Raw genomic sequence first — 22,826 nt, forward strand, 5'->3', positions numbered from 1 at the left:
TAAAAATAGAACTACTCTATGACCTAGCAATTGCACTACTAGGTAATACCCAAAGGATACAAACATAGCTATTTGAAGGGGCACATGCACCCCAGTGTTTATAGCAGCAGTGTCCACAATTGCCAAACTATGGAAAGAGCCCAGATGTCTATAGACAAATGAATGGATAAAGAAGATGTGGGATGTGTGTGTATATACACACACGCACACAGTGTGACATTATTCAACCATCAAAAAGAATGAAATCTTGCCATTTACACATAATGTGGATAGAACTAGAGTGTATTATGCAAGTGAAATAAGTCAGAGAAAGATAACCAATTACAGAGAGAAAGATGAGTACCATATGATTTTACTCATATGTGGAATTTAGGAAACAAAACTGATGAACATGGGGAAAAGATAGGAAAAATAAAATAAGATGAAAATACAGAGAGGCAAACCATAAGAAACTTGAAAATCGGGATCCCTGGGTGGCGCAGCGGTTTGGCGCCTGCCTTTGGCCCAGGGCGCGATCCTGGAGACCCGGGATCGAATCCCACGTCGGGCTCCCGGTGCATGGAGCCTGCTTCTCCCTCTGCCTGTGTCTCTGCCTCTCTCTCTCTCTCTGTATGACTATCATAAATAAATAATAATAAAAAAAATTAAAAAAAAAAAGAACATAAAAAAAAAAAGAAACTTGAAAATGGGGAACAAGCAGAGGGTTGCTGCAGGGGAGTTGGGTCAAAGATGGGGTAAATGGGTAATGGGCATTAAGGAGGGCACTTGATGTAATGAGTGCAGGGTGTTACATGCATCTGAGGAATCACTAAATTCTATGCCTGAAACTAGTAATACACTACATGTTAACTAACTTGAATTTAAATGAACAAAAATAATAGTCTTGTTACACAGCTTGGTATCTTATTTTTGAGAATTTTGTAGCCTGCCTAATTTTATTGCCTTTGTAAGTTTTTGGTCTTTTGCTTAAAAGTCTTGATGGTTAAAAAAAATTAAATTCTAGTAGGTTTACTGGCATATTTCCAGAATTGAACATTTCATTTTCAGTTTGTTTTCCTACATATAAATTGGTTCCTTTCAATATGTATATTTAAATAGTTTTTTTAACTTACAAAATTTTGTCCTTCATTATTGCTTTAAATATTAGTTCATTCTGTTAAAATTAAATACAAAGTAGAGTGTATTTAAGAATTCCCTGAGTAGAAAAAATATACTTAAGCCATGTAAATAAATTAATCTATCTCATTTCATGAATGTAGGAGAAATTGAACCTAGATTATTTCTTGTAAATGCTTCTGAAAATCATAAAAAATACCATAAAAATGGTATGAGATATCACTTTTACCAATTCCCTGCCTTCAAGAAATCCATATTATAATAACCAACAATAGTAAAGGTTAACAGCTTGCTTATTTTCATTTTATAAGCTTCCTGTAACATCATGCCCCTCAGATTTGTATCAGTTTTTATTGTTGAAAGTACCCAGTTTGTAACTGGTTTTATAAATTTTAAACTCTTGCTAATCCTATTCCTTGATTTAGTGGTTTTAATTTTGCTATTTCTGGATTTTTTATAGTTCCATTTTTTTTTTCAACTTCAAGGATACCATTAATACATATTTTGGATCTCCTCTGCATGTCTTCCATTTCAAACCACTTTTTCTCTGACTCTTCACTTCTTTATCTTATATTCTTATTCTTTATTTTTCTTGATTTTTGTCAATACTTCTTATGAAATTTTTATGTGAACTTTTTTGTTCCCTGTTTACCTTGTAGCTTAGTCTTACATGTTAGATGGTTGTTTGTGTATGTGTGTGTGTTTACTATCAGCCAAATCAACTTTTATTTCTTTTATTTTTTGTTCATTCTGTTATTTTTAAATTGTATTCAAAAATTTTTTTTAATCTCCAAAAGCTTTATTGAGGAAATTCCATTTGGTTTGTAGTTTTATGTTACAGTTTTCTTCTGGGGCATGTATATATATGTGTGTGTGGCTGGTGGGAATATTTATTAGCTAGTGCTTTGGTGTTTTTCTCTTCTTTTTGTAGAGATGTAGACTGAACACACACACACACATACACACACACATATATATGTACTACACACATATATATATATACATACATATATGTAGTGGTTTAGTATATCTCATAATAAGTAAAAATGCTTTAAATGGAACACATTTCTTTATCACCTTTTGTACATAAAAGTCCCATTTAACTTGCAAATGAATAGAAAGGCGTTTTCTTTGTTTCCATCCATACCTTTCAATTTAGATATCCTTTAAGCTATGAACATTTACTCAAAAACATACATGGTAGTCAGTTTTCTGGGGAAGGTCATTTTGATCCTCTAGGATATGAAGATTCATAAGAGAATATGTAACAGAAGATTAGAAGATTTTATATCCGATGATACAATAAATCTGATCACTGTGTTAGTGTAAGTTAGCACAATGAAAATAAATTATTTTATTCTGGTTAGTTGAGAGAACTTTTACATGAGTGAGGAAGGCTTTTAAATTATTGAGGAAGTTGTAGTTTATATAGCAGTGAACTATAAGTGAAAGGTCTAGGTTTTTGTCCTGACTTATAGGCAGTAATGTGAAATAAAAGCATCTTGTTTGTGGTCAGGATGACCTACAACTTAGAGATAAATATTCCAGGCCTTAACTATTATTAGATATGAAAAGGAAAAAAAACTATATTTATCTGAAATCCTCTGAGGAAATTATTGAATGCTGATTGATTAGCTTTTTTGGTGTTGGAGAGAGCAGGTCAATGCTTCTAAGGGTTATGTTTTTAATGATAGGTGACGACAATTGCTTTCTAATATGCAAAGAGCTGATTAACTATAAGAATTTGGCCTCTAAGTGGAGTTTTGTAAATTTAGAGCCATAGATAAGACATTCTGTATGAAAAAGAAAGGCTGAACTGTTATCAAGAGTTGCCTATTCCATTAATCTCACATACTGTGTTCAAACCCTGATCTAAATAAATTTTTTAATAATATCTAAATGCTTTAGAAATATCAATCTAAATGGCTTAAAATATCTAAATATTATTGGTTTAAAAATGCATCAAAGTGTTTGTCTTCCTGGATCACTAAATAATTAATTTACCTGGGCTCCATACAACTCCCCAGAATTTGTGAATATGATGAATTATCAGTCCTTTGATTAAATTATCATATATGACATAGCTGACCTTAAAATAGGGAGATTCTTCTGAATTATCTAGGTGGACCCAGTGTAATCACATGAACCTTTAAGTGTGAAGAATTTGGTCCACCTGGGAGCAAGAGAAGCCAGAGAAACTAGAATTGGAGAGAGACTGAATAGGTGGTTGCTACTTTGAAGAGCAAAGGCCACATGAAAAGAATGTGGACAGTCTTTCGGAACAGAGAGAAGCCCCCCAGTTAATAACCTGCATGGAAATAGGGACTTCAGACCTACAGTTGCAGGGTCCTGGATTTTGCTAATGACCTGCATTAGCTTGGTACTAGATTCTTTCCCTGACTGTCTGGGTTAAGAGCTCAGCTTGGCTGACACTTTGATTTTAGACTTGAGATACCTTGAGAATAGAATCCAGCCATATCCACTCCAGACTTCTGACCTAGAACTGTAAGCTAATAAATAGATATTGTTTTAAGCCACTAGGCTTGTGACAATTTGTTATACAGCATTAGAAAACTAATACATTAGCCCACAAAGTGAGACCGTTACCTTTTTCATACTAAATTTACTTGATGTTCCTAAGAATTTTACTTATTCTGTTCAAATTAATAAATGTTTTAAATTTAAAAGAGAATGAGGAGCCTGTATTTTGATTCCAATTCATACTTAATACTTCTCTGATTATCTAAAATATAATTTAATTTTATTCTGCATTTCATATATGAATAGAAATACTGTACATTTATATTATGCATATTTTTAGTGCTTAGGAACATTAAATGATGATGTAATCACTGATTAATGTGACAACACCATTTGCACTAGATGAGTGCTGAAAATGCAGAAATGATAATGAAATGCAGATACTGAGAAGTAAATGTATTAGTTTTATTGATTTAAAAAAATCAAATCAGGGACAATTTTTCATGCTTAATTAAATAGAATAAAGCACATTCATAAAATCAAGAGTAGGAAACATTATGTATTAATAGGTTTTTTAAGCAACATTGTAGGTACTATTTAAGAATGTCACATTGTGCTATTGTTTGATTAGAGCTCTCTTACATTTTTAAGTGGCACTGTACATCAACTTTAATTTGTATTATCTACATTTTGTGGTATACATTAAAAATGATTAGTATAAAAACATTATCTAATTTGCCTCCAATAATCAAATCTCCAGAGATCTTAGGTAATATTATATTGTTTGGCCTAAAAGCATTTTAGAGCACAATATGTTTTGTAATATTAGATTAAATATGTTGCTTGGCAAAAGGGAAAGACAAAGAAAATTTTTAATGACTTTTGGAAGAAAAGAGGGGAAGAGTAAAGGAGTAATGCAGATATTAAGAATATTGAAAATTGAGCACCTTCCTTTCATTCTGAAAAAAAAATGCTTTAGAAATGTCTTGAAAACATATTCTCTAAATCCAATATATAGTTTATAAATATATTTGTTTTAATTAAACACTGGTTGGAATTAGACTTACACTCAAAGATTTTTAAAATTTATATTTTATTCTTAATAATGAAATTTGCGAATAGAATGGCCAAGAGTTTCAGAATACATAATTTCTATTTTCAGGTGATATTAAACAGTAATTAAAAAAAAAACAAAACAGGATACCTGGGTGGCTCAGTGGTTGAGCATCTGCCTTTGGCTCAGGACGTGATCCCAGTGTCCTGTGATGGAGTCCTGAGTTGGGCTCCCCGCAGGGAGCCTGCTTCTCCCTCTGCCTATGTCTCTGCCTCTCTGTGTCTCTCATGAATAAATAAAATCTTTTTAAAAATAAAAAAAAATCACCTGAGTTTTTAGAGTTATGTAACCAAATAACAAATGTAAAATGTTTTGTACCCTCACATCCATAGCAGTATATTTATACTAGCAATTTGGAGTGGGCTGGAGGGAGAAGACAGGAGTGGACAGGAGTGGTACCCACTGGCTTCTCTGGTTTTGGGGGGAAGAATCAGCTAGCCCCTAATATCTGCTAAATTAGAAGTTTGGTCCAATAAACCTCTTTCGTGAAAAGATTTAGGAGATGGGCAGTTTTTCCAAGTCCCCCTGTGCTAAGCCCTTGGCAGTTAGCTGTGGTGAGTTCTGGACAGCTGTTAAGAATTGCTTCTTTGGCATAGTTTTGTGGCCTTGCGGGCACAAGTCTGTTGGTTTTTAGAGCTCGGTATTTTGGGAGTTCTTTCCCCTGGTGAGAGTCTTTAACATTTGGGGTGCTACATGTGGAATTCCAAACCTTTCAGTCCTGGAGTGACTGGAAGTTGGGGGTTTCCTCCTGTTTGGTACTGTGTCAAGAGTGGGGTTTACGGTGAGAGTGTATTTCAGCCTTTCCTAACATTTTGATGTGGGTATTTTCTGATTCATCAAATGTGTAGGAGTCACTCAGCTAGTTTCTGGACCTCATTAAAGGATCAGAGGAAGGTAGCCCTGATGGCTCAATGGTTTAGCGCCGCTTTCAGTCCGGGCCTGATCCTGGAGACTCGGGATTGAGTCCCATGTCGGGCTCCCTGCATGGAGCCTGCTTCTCCCTCTGCCTGTGTCTCTGCCTCTTTCTCTCTCTCTCTCTCTCTCTGTGTGTCTCTCATGAATAAATAAATAAAATCTTAAAAAGAAAAAAAAGGATCAGAGGAATTTGTTCCATATGTAGCTGTTTGGTACATTTGTGGGTCGAAGAAAGCTCAGGATCCTTCTATGTTGCCCTGTTGGCCGGTTCCAAGTAAATATTCAGTTTTTATTATTTTGATTATTAATTATTGATTTTTATTAATTGGAAAATTTTATTTATTCATTTGAAAATCAACCAATCATGTCTTTTTTCCATTTTTTGTTGTAAAATACATTTTTCTTATTACTTTCTAAGATATTCATGTATTACAGAGAAAGATACATTTGCAATAAGAACTATACTACTACTAATTAATTGCTAATTAGAATTTATTGTTTTCTTTAAATTTTTTTGCAATAATATTTACATGAAAAAGTCTTAATTTTTGTTTACACTTTTACTGATCTTTTCCTTTGGGTTTATCTGGTGTTTTGTTTTTGCTTTGCAATTGTATCTTGAAACTAGCTAAATAAATATATATCAATTCTTGTTATGTTCTTTTTTTCATATGCCATTTTAAATCCTTGGTTTAGAAAATATTTCAAAAATATAGAGAAGTTAGAGAATAACACAACAAAGATTTTCACATTCATCATCCTGCTCTATCAAACTCACATGTTGCTATACCTTTTAAACATGCTCAAATCACAATAAAACTATCTAAACCCAGTATATGTCAACATTTAGTATTTGTGGCTTTCTTTTTTAACCCTACTCAGTTTGAGTTGAGTGATTGTTGATCATCTGATCTACAACTACTGTTCAAGTTGATTTGTATTTATCTTTGATCAGTTTTCATCATCTAGTAGGCCTTCAACTAGAGCAACTCTGCTGGATTAAATCCTGTCATCTTCCTTCACCCCCTAAGTTAATTTTTCAGCACTTCGAACCTATGGAGCAAATGGAGAAGTGCAGTGCTAAGTACTACTAGCAGAGTATTAGAGTATTTTCTTTCTATCCCTGACTTGTTTTACTTTTATGATGGGTCTTCCTACAATGCTATGTTCTGTGGCTAGTTCTTCAATTCTCTACTGGTAACCTTTGTATTCTGAGAGTGACAAGTCTCAAGTAGTTACATAAATGTAAGTTGATTATTTTTTCTATAAAACAGAATTTAAATTGATTATTTAAATAGTGAAGAAAATATTTGGATTGAAAAAAATCTTTGATTCCAAAGGACTTTTTGAACAAAGTATAAAACAGGGGAACCGTAAAGGAAACATCAGAAAAACGTGACTTCAAAAAGTTTAACACTTTTATATAGGAAAACTAAATAAAAATTACTATAAAACACTGTAAATAAACTGAACATTTCCAAACCATGAGACAAATGCCATATGTAAAAACAAAGGACTTTTAATGCATATAAAGGCCAAGACTATTAATATACATGAAGTGTTTACAAAACAAGAGAGAAAAAAGATAAGAACTCAGCAAGCCATAAAAATGGAATTAACACATGAAAAAATGCTTAAATTCACTTGAAATTAAAGAAATATAGATTTTTAAATAAAACGTTTTCTCCTTCAGGAGATTTTAAAAAGGTAATATTCAATGTTGGCAAAGGTAGGGAAAATAGATGTACAATTGACTCTTGAATGATGCAAAGGTCGGGGACATCAATACTGCACAGCTGAAAATCTATAGCTTTTGACTCCCCAAAAGTTTAATAGCTTACTATTGCCCGGAAGCCTTACTGATAACATAAACACTTAATTAACACATATTTTGTGTGTTACATGTATTCTATACTATATTTCTATACCTAGAGGAAATGAAATGTTAAGAAACTCATAAGGAAGAAAAAATACATATACAGCACTGTACTGTATTTATCGATACTATAAGTTTATGTTGTTTGTTTACAAAAATGAATTGTCAGTGCCTATATCAATATTGTTTTATATGACACAAAATGCTGTAGATGTTATACGTATTACTAGCACTAGATATCAAAAATGAAAATATAATATGAAAAAGAAATTTATATTTATTTACAGGTATGATTATTTGTGCATTAATAATAAAGGAGCAGAAATATGATTGCTTTATAGTAGCCTAGCCCCTAATGAATGGTTATAAAATTTTTATGGTATACAGTATTACAATAATATTCATAATACAGTATTGGCCACATAGTTACTTTTAAAAAAAGCCACTTACCTGTGATGATAGGCTGATACAGTTTTTCCAAGGATGAGAGAGAGGCATACTGTACAGTAATATAATTCTGTGAAAACAAAGTTATAAGACAATAAGGAAACTAAAATATTACTAATTTTATATTAAATATCACCTTATGCCTATAGAAGGATAGACTCTCCACTTCCATACAGGTTTTTTTTAGATGCAAGGAGTTTTAATTAAATTGGCATAGTTAAGACCAAAAAGATAAGGTGGACACTGCCACCTTATTTTAATGGCTTATTTTCAGCCATTGCCTTTAACAACAGGCTAAGGAACAGAACTTGAAACACAGCTGAGTCCTGGTGTTCTGAGACAGTGAAGGGATTTCCTCAGAATTTAAATATATTAATATAACCAGTTATATAAATCTAAATGTAAAACTAATCTCCTCTAAGTTTAGAGGTGGCATTTACCATCTTGGTGAAAAGCTGAACATCCCTAATCAATTCCAATCATATTGGAAAGGGAAAACAGTGACAGCGCTTGCTGAACCAGAATTACTATCAAAGTTCAAAAAGCTGATTGTATCCATTTAACCACAAGCCAATCTTATTTAAATCAGAACTGTCCAGGGAGGCCTGGGTTGCTCAACTGTGCAGTGTCTGCCCTTGGCCCAGGGGGTGGAGTTCACTGATGGAGTCCCACATCTGGCACCCTGCATGGAGCCTGCTTCTCCCTCTGCCTATATCTCCACTTCTTTCTCTCTCTCTCTCTCTCTCTGTGTGTCTCTCATGAATAATAAATAAAAAATAAATAAATAAATAAATCAGGACTCTCCAAGAAAAACATTCTATCAGCCACTCTTGATCTGAATTCTGGTCACTGAGATCAATTTAAATATGGTACACATAAAAAAGTCATGAGACATTTTTGTTTTGTAATAAATAAGGCAATAGCTAACTATTACTCATTAGTGGCTTTTTTGAGAGAGGTTATTAAGTCTGCTCTTTCCCCTGTCTTCTTAATGCCAGCGAAGATCACTTTTGTTCCAGGGATGTACTTGTTGGGATTCTCCAAATACTCCAGGTCTCCTCTCCCTGGGTGATGCCTTTGTTCTTGTTGGCATCTGTGTAAGAAAATCCAGGGGCCTGACCTGTCTTTTGCCCAGATAAACCATGGAGATTTGCCCCAGTCTTGTGCTTGCTTCCCTTTGCCACGATATGGCACTGGGCACACTTCTGAACAAAAATCTTCTTGCCCTTCTCAACATCACCCATTTTTGAATCGCTTTTCTGTCACTTGCGAAACGGAGATGCCGGTTCGCAAGCTGGACGTCCTGCTCTCTCCATACAGGTCTTGAATATGATGTTTTACACCATGTAAGTGATGTTTTAGCCACAGATGATAATGATACAAAAACATCTCATACGATTCTTGTACAGTTACTAGATTTTCATATGAGGACACACACATGCATAACAAATAAGTTTGTTGACTATACAGCATAATGATTATTTACTATTTGTTAAGTGCAAGTGGATCATCATAAAGGTCTTCATCCTCATCATTTTCATGTTGAGTAGGCTGAGGAGGAGTAGAAAGGAGGGGTCGGTCTTGCTGTCAGGGGTGGCAGAGGTAGAAGAAGTGGAGGAGGTAGAATGAGAAGCAGGCACTCTTGCTGTAACTTTATGGAAAAACACATAATTTCTGTCTGACTTTCTTTTTCTTTTTTTCTTTTTTCTAAAAAATTGTTATATGATACCAATCAGTCCTTATTCCACCATTTGCTTTAGTTTCAGTGCTGGTATTATAGAAGTGTCTATGTCACAAGTGAATTCAAAAGCAGTCTTCAATAATCAGAACCCTTCTGCCACATTGTCTGATGTCAGTTTGTTTTCTGGCACTGCTTCTTCTGTGTCTTCTTCTTATCATCTGGCACTGGTTCAAAAACATTCAGCTCCATAAGGTTGTCTTTTGTTCATTCCTCTGATGGGGTGACTATTAGATCTTGAGTTTTCCCAAAACCCATATCTTGAAACTCTCTCCCCTCACCTCTTTCACCATATCTACAATCTTTTTCATGATTTTTTTATTGCATCTGTTGTAAATCATATGAAACAATGCAAAACATTTAGACACATGAATAGATATTTTCCCAAAGGCATACAGATAGATGGCCAACAGACTCATGAAAAGATGCTTAATGTTACTCATCTTCAGGAAAATACAAATCAAAACTACAATAAGAGATCACCTTACACTTGTCAGAATCGCTAAAACCAACAATGTAAGAAACAACAGGTGTTGGCAATGATGGTTACATTATTGGTGGAAATGCAAACTGGTGCAGTTACTCTGGAAAACAGTATGGAGATTTCTCAAAAGTTAAAAATAGAACTACCCTACAATCCAGCAATTGCACTACTAGGTATTAACCCAAAGAATACAAAAATACTAATTCAAAGGGATACATGTACCTTTATGTTTATAGCAGCATTATCTACAATAACCAAATTACAGAAAGAGCCGAAGCGTCCATCAACTGATGAATGGATAAGGAAGATATAATATATATATATATATGTACATACATATATATATGTACATATATATATATCCATGAAAAAGAATGAAATCTTGCTGTTTGCAATGGTGTGGATGGAACTAGAGAGTATAGCACTAAGTGAAATAAGTCAGAGAAAGACAATATCATATGATTTCATTCATATGTGGAATTTAAGAAACAAAACAAACAAACCTGGGGGTAAAAAAGAGAGGCAAACTAAGAAATAGACTCCTAATTATAGAGAACAAACTGATGGTTATCAGAGGGTGGATGAATTAGGGGAATGGGTTAAATAGGAGAAGGGAATGAATGTGTGACTTGTGATGAGCCAGTGTTGTATGGAAGTGTTGAATCACTGAATTGTACACCTGAAACTAATATTACACTACATGTTAACTAGAATTTATTTATTTTTATGGATTTTATTTCTTTATTTGTGAGAAAGAGAGAGAGTGCACAAGTGGTGGGGATGGGCGCAGGGGAGAGGGAGAAGCAGGCTCCCTGCTGAGCAGGGAGCCTGATTTGAAGCTCCATCCCGGGACCCTGAGATCATCTTAGCCAAAGGCAAATACTTAACTGATGGAGCCACTCAGGTGCCCTAGTTATCTAGAATTTAAATAAAAACGTAAAAAAAAAAAAAAAAACTATCTGGATACAGTTTTCTCCAGCAGGAATTCAGGCTTGATGGCTTATATGGCTTTTTCTGTAAAAATGGTGGCATCTTCAATGGTGTAATCCTTCTAGACTTTCATGATATTCTCTCTATTGGGGTTTTCTTCCATAGGGTTGACAGTCTTTTCCATAGAGTACCATATATAAAGAGTCTTAAAGATGTTTATGACCCCCTGATCTAGAGGCTGAATTAGAGACATGTTTGGAGGCAAGTAGACACCATTGGGCAGATGGGGACATTGTCTAATATCAAAAGATAGATGTGTTTGTTTTCCCCTTGATGTACTGAAATAGAGCTGAAAAACTGGCTCATTGAATGTAGTTTTAATTATTTTGTACAGTTTTAAAAATCTGGTTTATGGGCTGTCAGAATTGTAATTTTTAATTGCCTTCGAAGAATGAAGATTTAAAATAATGTCTCCCTGAACAGGTGAGATATCTCAGTTGCTCTTGGGTCACTGGTTTATAGACTTTCATACACACACACACACATACACACAGAGACAAATATCTTATTAGACTTTGGACTTCCTGATTCAGCTGATTATGCTCAATGCCCAAGATGCATACTATACTGCACTACAGATTTATTTTCACAACAATAAATCTTCAAGTCATTATGATTCCACTCAACAAAAGGCCTGCAGGAATGATTTATTATTTGGGTATTTGGAGATGATACATTTGATGGTTTTTTCAGAAAGCTATTTTTTTTTACTCCATATTCAGATGTGCTTTACTGTCAAATGCATATTTAGATTAGATTCTTGAATTTTAATGGTAATCTGCTTTTTTTAAAAAAAAAATTTGACTGAAAATGTTTGTGATTTTTCTAATGAGTTAGCCAAAGAAATGTAGCTAGTATTGCATATGAGGCCTGCATTTCTTCCCTAAATTCCATTTAGGTTAGATCATTTTTCTTTTTTCTATGATTTTTAATACCACAAAATAATTTTAGAATCGATTACAAGTTAAATGTAACAATTAATGCTTTAATTTCATAGATCTCACTGTGACATTTTTCCTGTTAAATAAAGCAGTTTATTGGCAAAAGTGCGTGTATTTTTCTTATTTGTAAGGTTCTATTTAGTGATATTCTTGTCTTTGATTATCAAAGACTCTCACTGCAGGCTGTGCTAATGCTTGTGCCTGAATATTTTTGCAAGTTGCATCACTAATGCTACTTGCCAAGTTGAGTGTACAGAAAGTTTGTCATCTCCTATTCATGTTAATCAATATCAAGCACCTGTGAATGCTTTAGGATGAGACTATAATGCAGAATGCATGAATTTTGTCCTCAGGAAATTTGCAGTGAAGCAGGTGCTGGATGAATTTTCCCCCCCTAGTCCATGAGCTCTGTTAATTCTATCTTCAGTAGGTCTAATGTTTGAATAAACCAGATGTCTAATAAATTATTTTCATGCCCAGAATTTGAGATTTTTTTACTCTAGTATAGTATGATCTTACTCCTTACTGTAAGAAAGCTTAATAGCAATGCAATTCAAGGTTTTGTTTTGCTTTTTAAGGGGGGATGTGAGTGATTTAATTCATGGGTAGGTTTAGAACCCATAGATAATCCTATTGCCTTTATTTTTCTAATGAAAGAATTTCTAATACTTTGGGGAAAAACAAGGGCAGTGCCTTACCAGCAAGGTACTTCATGACTTTAGGGATGAAGCGCCAATAGAACCAATCCAGAAAAACGATTCTTGTCCAAGCCTTGTTGTATAACCACAAGACTGGCAGTTGGTGTTTATTTTTTCCCTTCAAGGTTTGGGGGTTAGCAGCTTTATGGATAAGGGCAATCCTGATTATAAACCTGATTGCATTGACAAAATAGTAGAGTTAGCTTATCTCTTCCTCCCTTAAATCTTGGTGCTTCCTTCTCTTCTTTATTAGTACTATACTTTAGCATTTTTGTTTTCAGAATAGGAAGCTTCCATCTGCATTAAAAACCTATCCAGGCATATATCCTTTCTCTTCAATGATTTTAATGGTGTCTGGGAACTCATCCTCTGACTCTTGGTTGGCAGAAGCTGGTTCTACTGTTATCACAACATTTTTTTAAGCTAAACCCCTTTCTAAAATTGTCGAATCATCCTTTGCTGGCATTAAGTGCTCCAGCTTTAATTTGTCTACCTTTCTTTTGGTTAAGTTGTCATGTAATGACTTCACTTTTCCTTGAATCATATTAGAGTTTTAGGTATACCTTTCTTACAGCAGTCTTGCACCCACATAAAAGCTGCATTTTTAAAACAAAATAAAAAAAGAACTATTTCACAAAAGTACAAAGTTTTTGCATCTGCTGGTGTAGCCGCAACGGTCACTTCACAAACTGTCTTTTCCTTGTTTACATTGGCCCTAAACTCTGGATGCCTTTTTTTAAAAAAGATTATTTATTTATTTATTTATTCATTCATTCATTCATTCATTCATTCAATCATTCATGAGAGACAGAGACAGAGAGAGAGAGGCAGAGACACAGGCAGAGGGAGAAGCAGGCTCCATGCAGGGAGCCAAATGTGGGACTCAATCCCAGGTCTCCTGGATCAGGCCCTGGGCTGAAGGCGGCGCTAAACCGCTGAGCCACCAGGGGTGCCCTCTGGATGCATTTATCTTAAAATGGTGGGCTGCAGACCTCTGTCTGTGGTACGTACGTGTCAAGCAATTCACCTTTTCTTTGTAATGCTGTACTTCTCTCTGCTTCTTAGGAGCACTTCCAACATCACTAGAAGCACTTTGCATGGGTCCTATGTTGTTATTCAGGTTTTATAGTATCGCATTAAACATGGTGAAAAATATGTGAGAACCACAAGAGATCACATTTGCTGTGATATGCAATTTACTGGAGAGAGAAACTGTTCATGTGGAGGAATTAGTGTCTCACAATGTTTTAGGTGGATATTTACAACACTTGAACTCACTGCAATAGCAACAGAGGGTGGCTATGAAATTATCACAGTAGTACAGTATGTGCTACAGTTAATTTTATGCAGTTATGATATAATACTGCATCTTTACATTTGCTTTCATTTATCTGTAAATGGTGCTATGTACTATCTGTATGTTTTAATAAATTTTAACTTTTCATAATAGATTTATATATATTTTATTATAGTAAATGATAAAATAATATCTATATATATTTTAGGCAATTGTGACATACCTAACTTTTTCTTAACATTTTCCATATTTCTAGTCTGTACTGTTCATCTGTTTTTTCAAATTGTTGCAAATGGCCAAAAATTTGTCCAATATACTTATTGAAAAAAAATTTGTGTCTAAGTGGACCCACATAGTTCAACTCATATTGTTCAAGGGCCAGTGTACTACTCTTGGGGGAGTTTCTATTGTTAAAACCTTTCTGAAGTTACTTGATAATTTCAACCAAAATTAATTTGCACATATCCTTGCCTTAACAATTCAGTTTTTAGGGAATTTATCTTGGCATTTGCCAAGAAGTACATAAACATATATGTATATGTTTTCATTTATTATGTCATTGTTTATAACACTGCAAAAATGGAAATGAGTTAAATGTTCACTGGTGAAGGCTGAGTAAAGTAACAGTAATAGAATTCCTTTTTTACTTTGTATTTCACCTTTTACAATGAGACTGTAGTGTAGTGATGGGAAGGGACAGTAGAACAATAACTGATTACATCAAAGAAGATCTATAGTGACCCTTCAGTTTTGTTAACTTTTTTTGTTCATTTCATTTTGCTGTGTGTTTGTTTGTGTGTTTCTTTTTAATTTTTCCTATGAATTCTCTGGCAAATTTGGAATGGCTTCAAGAGAGATATGAATTAGATGCTTTTCTAAACTGAAACCATGAACTTTTTTTTTCCTTCTCTTATCCTTGTCTTTTTTTCGTATGCTTTTGTGCATGTTTAATTGACTTCCCCTTTTATACTACAGGCATAAATCAGAAATTCACTTTTTCAAGGTAGTTGTATCTTTAAGCATAACCAGGACTAGAAAATTTACATTTTCTTTAATATGTTGGAATGGTAGAATTCCAATAACTCTAACAAAAACATTTAAAATTGTTGAATAAAGAATACTTTTTAAAAAGAATTTATTCTTCTCCTTGAAACATGTGGGGAAAAGAGTTGCTTTTTTTTTAAGCATGACATTTCGTTAAATATGTTAATAAATGATAGAGGATTCTTCTGAGTTTTATTTTTTAATGTCTAATAAAGATACTTGTTAAATTATATTTCATTCATAATCAAGTTACAATTTTATGTCAGTCTTTGTGCTTTTTTGTCATTTGAAACAGATGCACTGATTTTTTTTTAAACTGCGTGCTCTAAGATTAATTTAACTCTGACATTGAAGAATATATTACTTTCAGATAATCCTTGAGTAGTTATTTGGGGAGAAATCCAGAATCCTCCAAATACCTGATATATTAGGAAGTCATTATTTATAATGAGGTGTAATAATAAGTAAAATTTATCTAGTGCTCACCTATGTACCTGACTCTCTCTGTTCCACATATTTTAACTCATTTAATCCTAACAACAAGCCTATGAGGTAGGAACTAATATTTTTCCCATTTTACAGATAAGGAAATTGAGACATAAGATTTATCCATGGCCATATGATTAGCAAAAATGATGAGTCAGGGCTTGAATCCAGACAACATAGCTTCAGAGTCTATCATCTTCAGTAGGGATGGACACTGGTGCCAGTGCTTAGTAAAGACTCAGTTTAAAAAAAAAAAGATTCAGTACATTTTTGTTAGACAAAAACTACAATAGTGTAGCATTTAAAAACAGTATCACTTAAGTAGCTTTTTGTTTATGGTACAGGAGAACAGTATTCTAAAATTTTCAAAAGAAAGGAAAGGAAGAAGAAAGGATATTAGCATTATTTCAGATGATCATTTTCTTGATTCCCCATGAAGTTAAGATATTTTGGATGTTTTTAGATGGCTATAACCTTTATATTTATGACTCTTGGAAACAGAGATTGGATCCTCAAAGTTTTTTCATCCAGTGTTTTATTCTGTTTGTTTTGTTTCTTTATTCAATCAAGAAACATTTAGTACTAAAATTGTGCTATTAAATTTGATACCAAGTATAAACTAACTTGAACAATTCTTTAGTACTCTATAAGCACTACAAATATGGAAGGAGATGGTATATTTAAAGTATATTTCCTTCATCAGAAAAGGTATTTATAGGAACATCAAGGGAGGATAATTTGGTTTCCTTTGTTTCAGTGCAAAATATGCCTTTTGCTATTGAGATCTATAAACTATACGCTGTAACATGGAAAACAGTTATTTTTGTGTATGGATAAATAGCTAGAGCTCTTTATCTCTCTGTGTAGACAATGTTCAGTTCCTGTCATTGCAGCTCCTTTCTCATAATTACCTTGCTTTCTCTCCTCTCTTTTTCATAGTTTATTCCTATCATCACCTCTACTCTTCTTTGCATATAATCATATTATACTTTAGATATAGATAATAGGATGCTAAGATATTTTTAGCTTACAGAAAGAAAGCCTGGATCATCTATCTTCTCTTAGCTTACTGTGGGAGATGCAACTTCCAAATATGAATAGTTCTAGGACTCATTTTACTGCCAATATCATAGGAAGAAGAGAAAGGAGAAGCACATTTCTTGCAAGAGACTCACTAGATATTTCTGAACACGACCTTCAGCTTACCTCTTGGTGAGAGGGGTTGGATGAGTTAAGTGAGGTTTTTGAAGGCCTCCTTGCAGCTAAAAACAAGGCTATGAACATAACCCAGCAATTCTGACTTCAAGTTTTGTGATATTTCAGGAGTACTACCTTAAAATGATCCTTCTTTTTGTGTAAGGGGTAATTCTCGCCATACTGAGTATAATAGATAATAGGGGTCATTTGATTTCAAAAAGTTTGAACATAATAAAATGATTAGAATTTTACTTGTAGACATTTCTCTAGAGTTAATGGAAATTTTCACAACTCTGCTATTCACATTCACACATCCCTCACAAATCCCACAAATTCATCAAAATTACCTCTTAAATATTCTAAGTTTTCAAGATAATTTTTAGTGCTTTATCCAAATCTGTCTGGCTGGCTCTAGAGACAATTGTGTTCTTTTTTAAAACAACACTTACATTAACTTTTTTTCTTTTCCCATTCAACTTACAAAAGAATTAACTTCCGGAATTGTATTTAGTTGATAAAACTCTGAAGAAATGATATCATGTCAATTAGAGCTATTATGACTGGCAATAATTTTTTTCCCCTCCCTCAGTAGCATTAGCATTTACAAGAAAAGAAAGATTACCTAGGCCATTTCTGTTCATGTATTTTACTCTGATATGCTAAGATATACATTTTTTTCGACAAAACCAGTGTCAAAGGTGGGCATGTAAAGCTCAAGCATCAAAAGTAAAAGTCTACTTTTTTGATAGCAAATAGAAGTAAATGCATCTCACATAAAATATTAATCAAATTCAAATACTTAATGATTTTATGAAAGTTAGTCCTTGATCAGTATGAATGAGCATATCCGTACTTCTGCATCATTGCTGATATTATAAGTTACACCTATTTTTAGAAACAAGAACATCTTTAGGGAAGGCAGTACTTGAACAATCTTTACCCAGCACACATTTAATATAGAACTGCTTAGATGTGAGACAAATTTAAGCCACTATAGGGGTTGAAAATACTTTTAAGACATTATGTCAGCCCTACTGTTTTAGGGCAGTTCAGTGATAAGGCCAAATGTGGGAGGGGAGGCTTCAAGATACTGATAGATTCATTCATTCTTTCTTTAGCTTATATGTTTACTCATTGATTAAAAAATATTCATCATATACATAAATACAATGGAATATTACTCAGCGATTAGAAACGACAAATACCCACCATTTGCTTCAACGTGGATGGAACTGGAGGGTATTATGCTGAGTGAAATAAGTCAATCGGAGAAGGACAAGCAGTGTATGTTCTCATTCATTTGGGGAATATAAATAATAGTGAAAGGGAATATAAAGGAAGGGAGAAGAAATGTTGGGAAATATCAGGAAGGGAGACAGAACATAAAGACTCCTAACTCGGGGAAACGAACTAGGGGTGGTAGAAGGGGGGAGGAGGGCGGGTGTTGGAGGGGAATGGGTGACGGGCACTGAGGTGGACACTTGACGGGATGAGCACTGGGTGTTTTTCTGTATGTTGGTAAATTGAACACCAATAAAAATTAATTAAAAAAATAAAAAAAAATATTCATCAATCATTTACAGTGTGCAAGGCACTTGCCATCACTGAAGATACATTGATCAACGAAACAATACTTCCTCAATCTTCAAGAACTCTACATAGCTATGGGGGTGATGATATTAAATAACTGAAACCTTTGATTGCAAGTGTAACAACCACTGCAAAGCTAAGAGTGGTGTATTCTGGAAGTGTATCACTGGAGACCTTTACTCTTTGGCTTCCTACCCCATTCAAGTTCAAAATTTGTGAAGTATCTTGTATTTGGGCATGGGATATTTTTCAGGGGCTTCAACTGGCTTGACAGAATTGAATAAAATTATAAAGTGTGTGAAATAGTTTTTCCAAAACATAAATGGAATGACATGCTTTACTTTGAGGCTGGTTGAAACTAGTGATTTTTTTTTTTTTTAATTATTGAACTGCCTGGGATACTGTCTTCATGTGATTCTTAACAACTTAACTACTTTTCATTGTTGTTGTTTGGGGCTTAAAATACCAAAAGCTTTCCTTTTAAATATCCAGTTGACATCTCCCTGGGGAAGTAAGATACGTATCACTGAGGGTTACATGTAGTTTCACATCTAATAGAAATAATAATGCTAATGACAATGATGATGGCAATAGAAAGGGGACACTAGTGCCTGTTATGTATCAGATACATTCTAAGAATTTCACATACATCAATTGTTTTAATTCTTGGATTATGTCATTTTTAGATAGAGCCTAGATTTCCCAGATGAAATCAGGACACCTTAGATTTACCTTTAATTTGCATTGAGGCATAGCCTTTATTTCATCAGACATTTTATCATGTTTTCCCTCAATCTCTATTTGTTCTTGTTGCCTCTGGGAGCTGGACGTAGCTTCTAGCACTGTCAGCCCCACACTAGAATGGAATTTTTAATGCACTGTGTTTCTTTAAGTAACTGGCTGCCAGTTCAAAGGTTGTCATTTAAGCTGATGACCTAGATTCATGTTCTAGCTAAAAAATTAGACCAGGAAGATATGAATCAGGCATTTTTACTTTTTGTGCCAGGACTCAGATCTTGCTGTGAAGTATGTGGAATTTTCCAAACACAGGAAAAGGATATAAATTCTAGGTTAAAAAAAAAAGGCATAAGAAATGTCTATCATATCTATTCATCATATGCCTTTCCTATTTCTATAAAGGATCAGCCAAAGATTTGATGATCTTACCTATACATACTATTTTTTCCCTGAAATGATATTCAGGGTGCCACCTATAGGTATTGTTTAAATAATTGCTATTAAGCAGTGTTTCAGATTTGTCTTATTAACTATTTGCCTAGGAAATTGACTTGAAATATCAATCTCTTGGTCAGAGAAAATAAGAATGGAAGATGAATAAGAAGAGCTTAGAAGCATTGATAAAGGAAAAAAGCATGGGATATGTTTTCAGAAAAGTGTAAATACGCTGCAAGAAGAGATGATCATGAACAAGGGTAGTATATTTTCACTTGGTGGAGGACATAGTGAATCTACTGAAATTTAGGATCACTAGTTTGATGAATTTTCCTTGATGGGAACACTATTTTTTAAGAAAACTGATCACTGATGAAGTTTATTATCTTTGCTTCAAGGCATTTAAAAAAAAGTTTTCTGTATGGCAGCAGTCAACGCCATCAATCATATATAAGCTGGGCACTGGAAAAAGGAATAGTCATGATGCCAGGCAGGGTGTTAAGGAAGCAGTAACCATAATAGCTTTAGATATGAAAATTAAAGTGTATAGGTAGGGTAATCAAAATCTTTGCAAAAAAAGCTTTCCTAAACACTCTAAGTATATTGTGTGTGCTCACGATTTCTTTGTGCTTTGGCACTGTCTTCCACTTTACTTTCGCATACCACGGAAGGAGCCCAAAAGATCCAGAAGTCATCTTTGGAGCTGCTACTGTCATTGCATATCTTCAGCCTACCCTTACTAAATACTCCGTTGATTCAGGCAAGAAGAAAACAACTGCTGACATTTTTAGTTGACTTACCGATTGTGGCATTTGGTGCTTGACACAGGACTTAAACCAGAAAATGCATAAGAATCTTCTCCCCTCATACCCTTACCATATTTAGTGATTCTTTGGAAGTAGAAGATAATGTTGGCGTATGCTTGAGGGTGATAATAAGAGTATGAAAAACAAGAGAAAGTATGTTTTATAAAGTATGGCTCCTAGATGGACTTTAAAAGTATGATTTTTCAGTACCCAAACATGTTTGATTTATTTGAAACATTAAAATACTTCCCTATCAGCCCAGGCCCTGATAGTTCAGTCTTGTTTTCTGAAATTCACTTTTGTAGAATAGTAAGAGTAAGGAACAGATATTTGAAACCTAAGAAGTATAGTGTTTGAGTCTACACAATTAGCCACAAGAGTCTCCTGCCTACCAGAAAAATCACTAAAACTTGAAAACTTTGGTTTTTACACGTAATAGAAATGAACAGATATGTTACATACAATATATTTTAAAAATGTTTTAAAATAATATGAGGAAAATGATTAAAATTTTTTTCATTGAAATAATTAGCTAATAGTTTACAGGCATTAATTGTATAACAAATATATGATATTTTATATTTAATTGACTTTAGAAATATTATTAAAGTTATTAATTTCCATGTGGTTTATGTTGATTAAAAATGTTAATGTAACTGGAGAGCACATAAACAGCCATAAATGATGAACAGAGAAGCCTTTTAACTTAATTGGAATCTATTAAAAATGAAATAAGCAGTCTCATTTGTAGAATAAGTAAAGTGCACTCACAAAGAACCATATAGCAGGGATAGTTTTGCTGCTTATGAAAACAAATAATTATTCTCACTTCTTTATGAAATTTTTTAAAAGACTTTATTTATTTATTTGAGATAAAGAGAGAGTGAGAGAGAGACAGAGACCAAGAGCCAGGGGGCAGAGGGAGAGGGAGAAGCAGGGTCCCCACTGAGCAAGGAGCCTGACACGGGGCTCAATCCTATGACCTCGGGGTCATGATCTGAGCCGAAGGTAGATGCTTAACTGACTGTGCCACCTAGGTGCCCCTCATTTCTGTATGAAATTTGATTTTCATTGTGAAATTTGAAAGTGAGAACTTGATGTATTTCATCAAACCTATTTTTTTGAGAATATGGACCTAAGTTTTATAATTCTATTTATTTTACCTTAAATTTTGATAAGCAAATTTACAGTCTTCACAATCTTATTAGGAGGGCATAAATTTAGGGGCACTCTTTTAAATTTCTTATTTTTAATGATTAAGAGAATATTAATATTTTTTCCATTTATGCCATTGCTTAGTGTGATCATCTGTGCTACATAGTCTTAGGTATTTTCCATGTAAGACATGTTTATGCTCATCCATTGAAATCCTTTTCAGGATAATCCAGCACCTGGCAGCTATAATGTTCAGAAATCATATGAGATGTCCCAAGTTCAACATAAATACATGGCACCTCGTAGTTTTGTGGCTAAACTGAAACATGCCTCCTTTCTTAGCACAACTCCTCGGTGCCTGGAGAAAATGACTGATGGGCCAGGTAAGTACAAACATTTTTTATTTTTTGAAAGCTATGGAAAGGTTTCCATTATAAAAATAGACAACTATCAACATACCTTTATATTTACCATCCCTCTTTTAAATGTACAGGATGAAAAAAAGTCTGCTTATTCAGTGAAAGATTTTAGATTTTTTTTTCAACTGTAAGATGTGTTTGGAGTTTTATGTCTCTTAACTTCACCAAAGACAATCTTACCAGTTTTAACTTAAAACTAATACATTCATGTTCCATTAGAGAAAAACCGAAAAATCTTTTTTTTTTTAATTTTATATTTTTATTTTTTTATTTTTTTTAATTAATTTTTATTGGTGTTCAATTTACCAACATACAGAAAAACACCCAGTGCTCATCCCGTCAAGTGTCCACCTCAGTGCCCGTCACCCATTCCCCTCCAACACCCGCCCTCCTCCCCTTCCACCACCCCTAGTTCGTTTCCCCGAGTTAGGAGTCTTTATGTTCTGTCTCCCTTCCTGATATTTCCCAACATTTCTTTTCCCTTCCTTTATATTCCCTTTCACTATTATTCATATTCCCCAAATGAATGAAAACATACACTGTTTGTCCTTCTGCGATTGACTTATTTCACTCAGCATAATACCCTCCAGTTCCATCCACGTTGAAGCAAATGGTGGGTATTTGTCATTTCTAATTGCTGAGTAATATTCCATTGTATACATAAACCACATCTTCTTAGTAATGCTACATTGTTAGAGGAGAAAGGCACTTTATTGTGTTTTGTAAGATCAGTCTTGTACAAGACACACAACATGTTAGTCTTACGGACTTATTTTAGTTTTTCTCAAGTATCAAGAAAACATCCATATAAAAGATAAACATTTATTTGGGGGGGGGGGTAAAAATTCCAAAAGCAATT

At 33.9% G+C, this 22,826-nt stretch overlaps 1 protein-coding gene and 1 pseudogene across 1 annotated transcript in view; one reads left to right on the top strand and one right to left on the bottom strand.

Moving 5' to 3' along the window:
- Positions 1–22,826, top strand: part of STPG2 (sperm tail PG-rich repeat containing 2) — a 537,574-nt gene that overhangs the window by 215,669 nt on the left and 299,079 nt on the right. The window contains exon 10 of the mRNA XM_072757274.1: positions 21,772–21,931. Coding sequence (XP_072613375.1) covers positions 21,772–21,931 — 160 coding nt within the window. The remainder of the gene's footprint in view (positions 1–21,771; positions 21,932–22,826) is intronic.
- On the bottom strand, positions 8,880–9,207 carry LOC112932664 (cytochrome c pseudogene; annotated as a pseudogene).

This window comes from Vulpes vulpes, chromosome 4 (assembly GCF_048418805.1).
Source record: "Vulpes vulpes isolate BD-2025 chromosome 4, VulVul3, whole genome shotgun sequence".
Lineage (NCBI taxonomy): Eukaryota > Metazoa > Chordata > Mammalia > Carnivora > Canidae > Vulpes > Vulpes vulpes.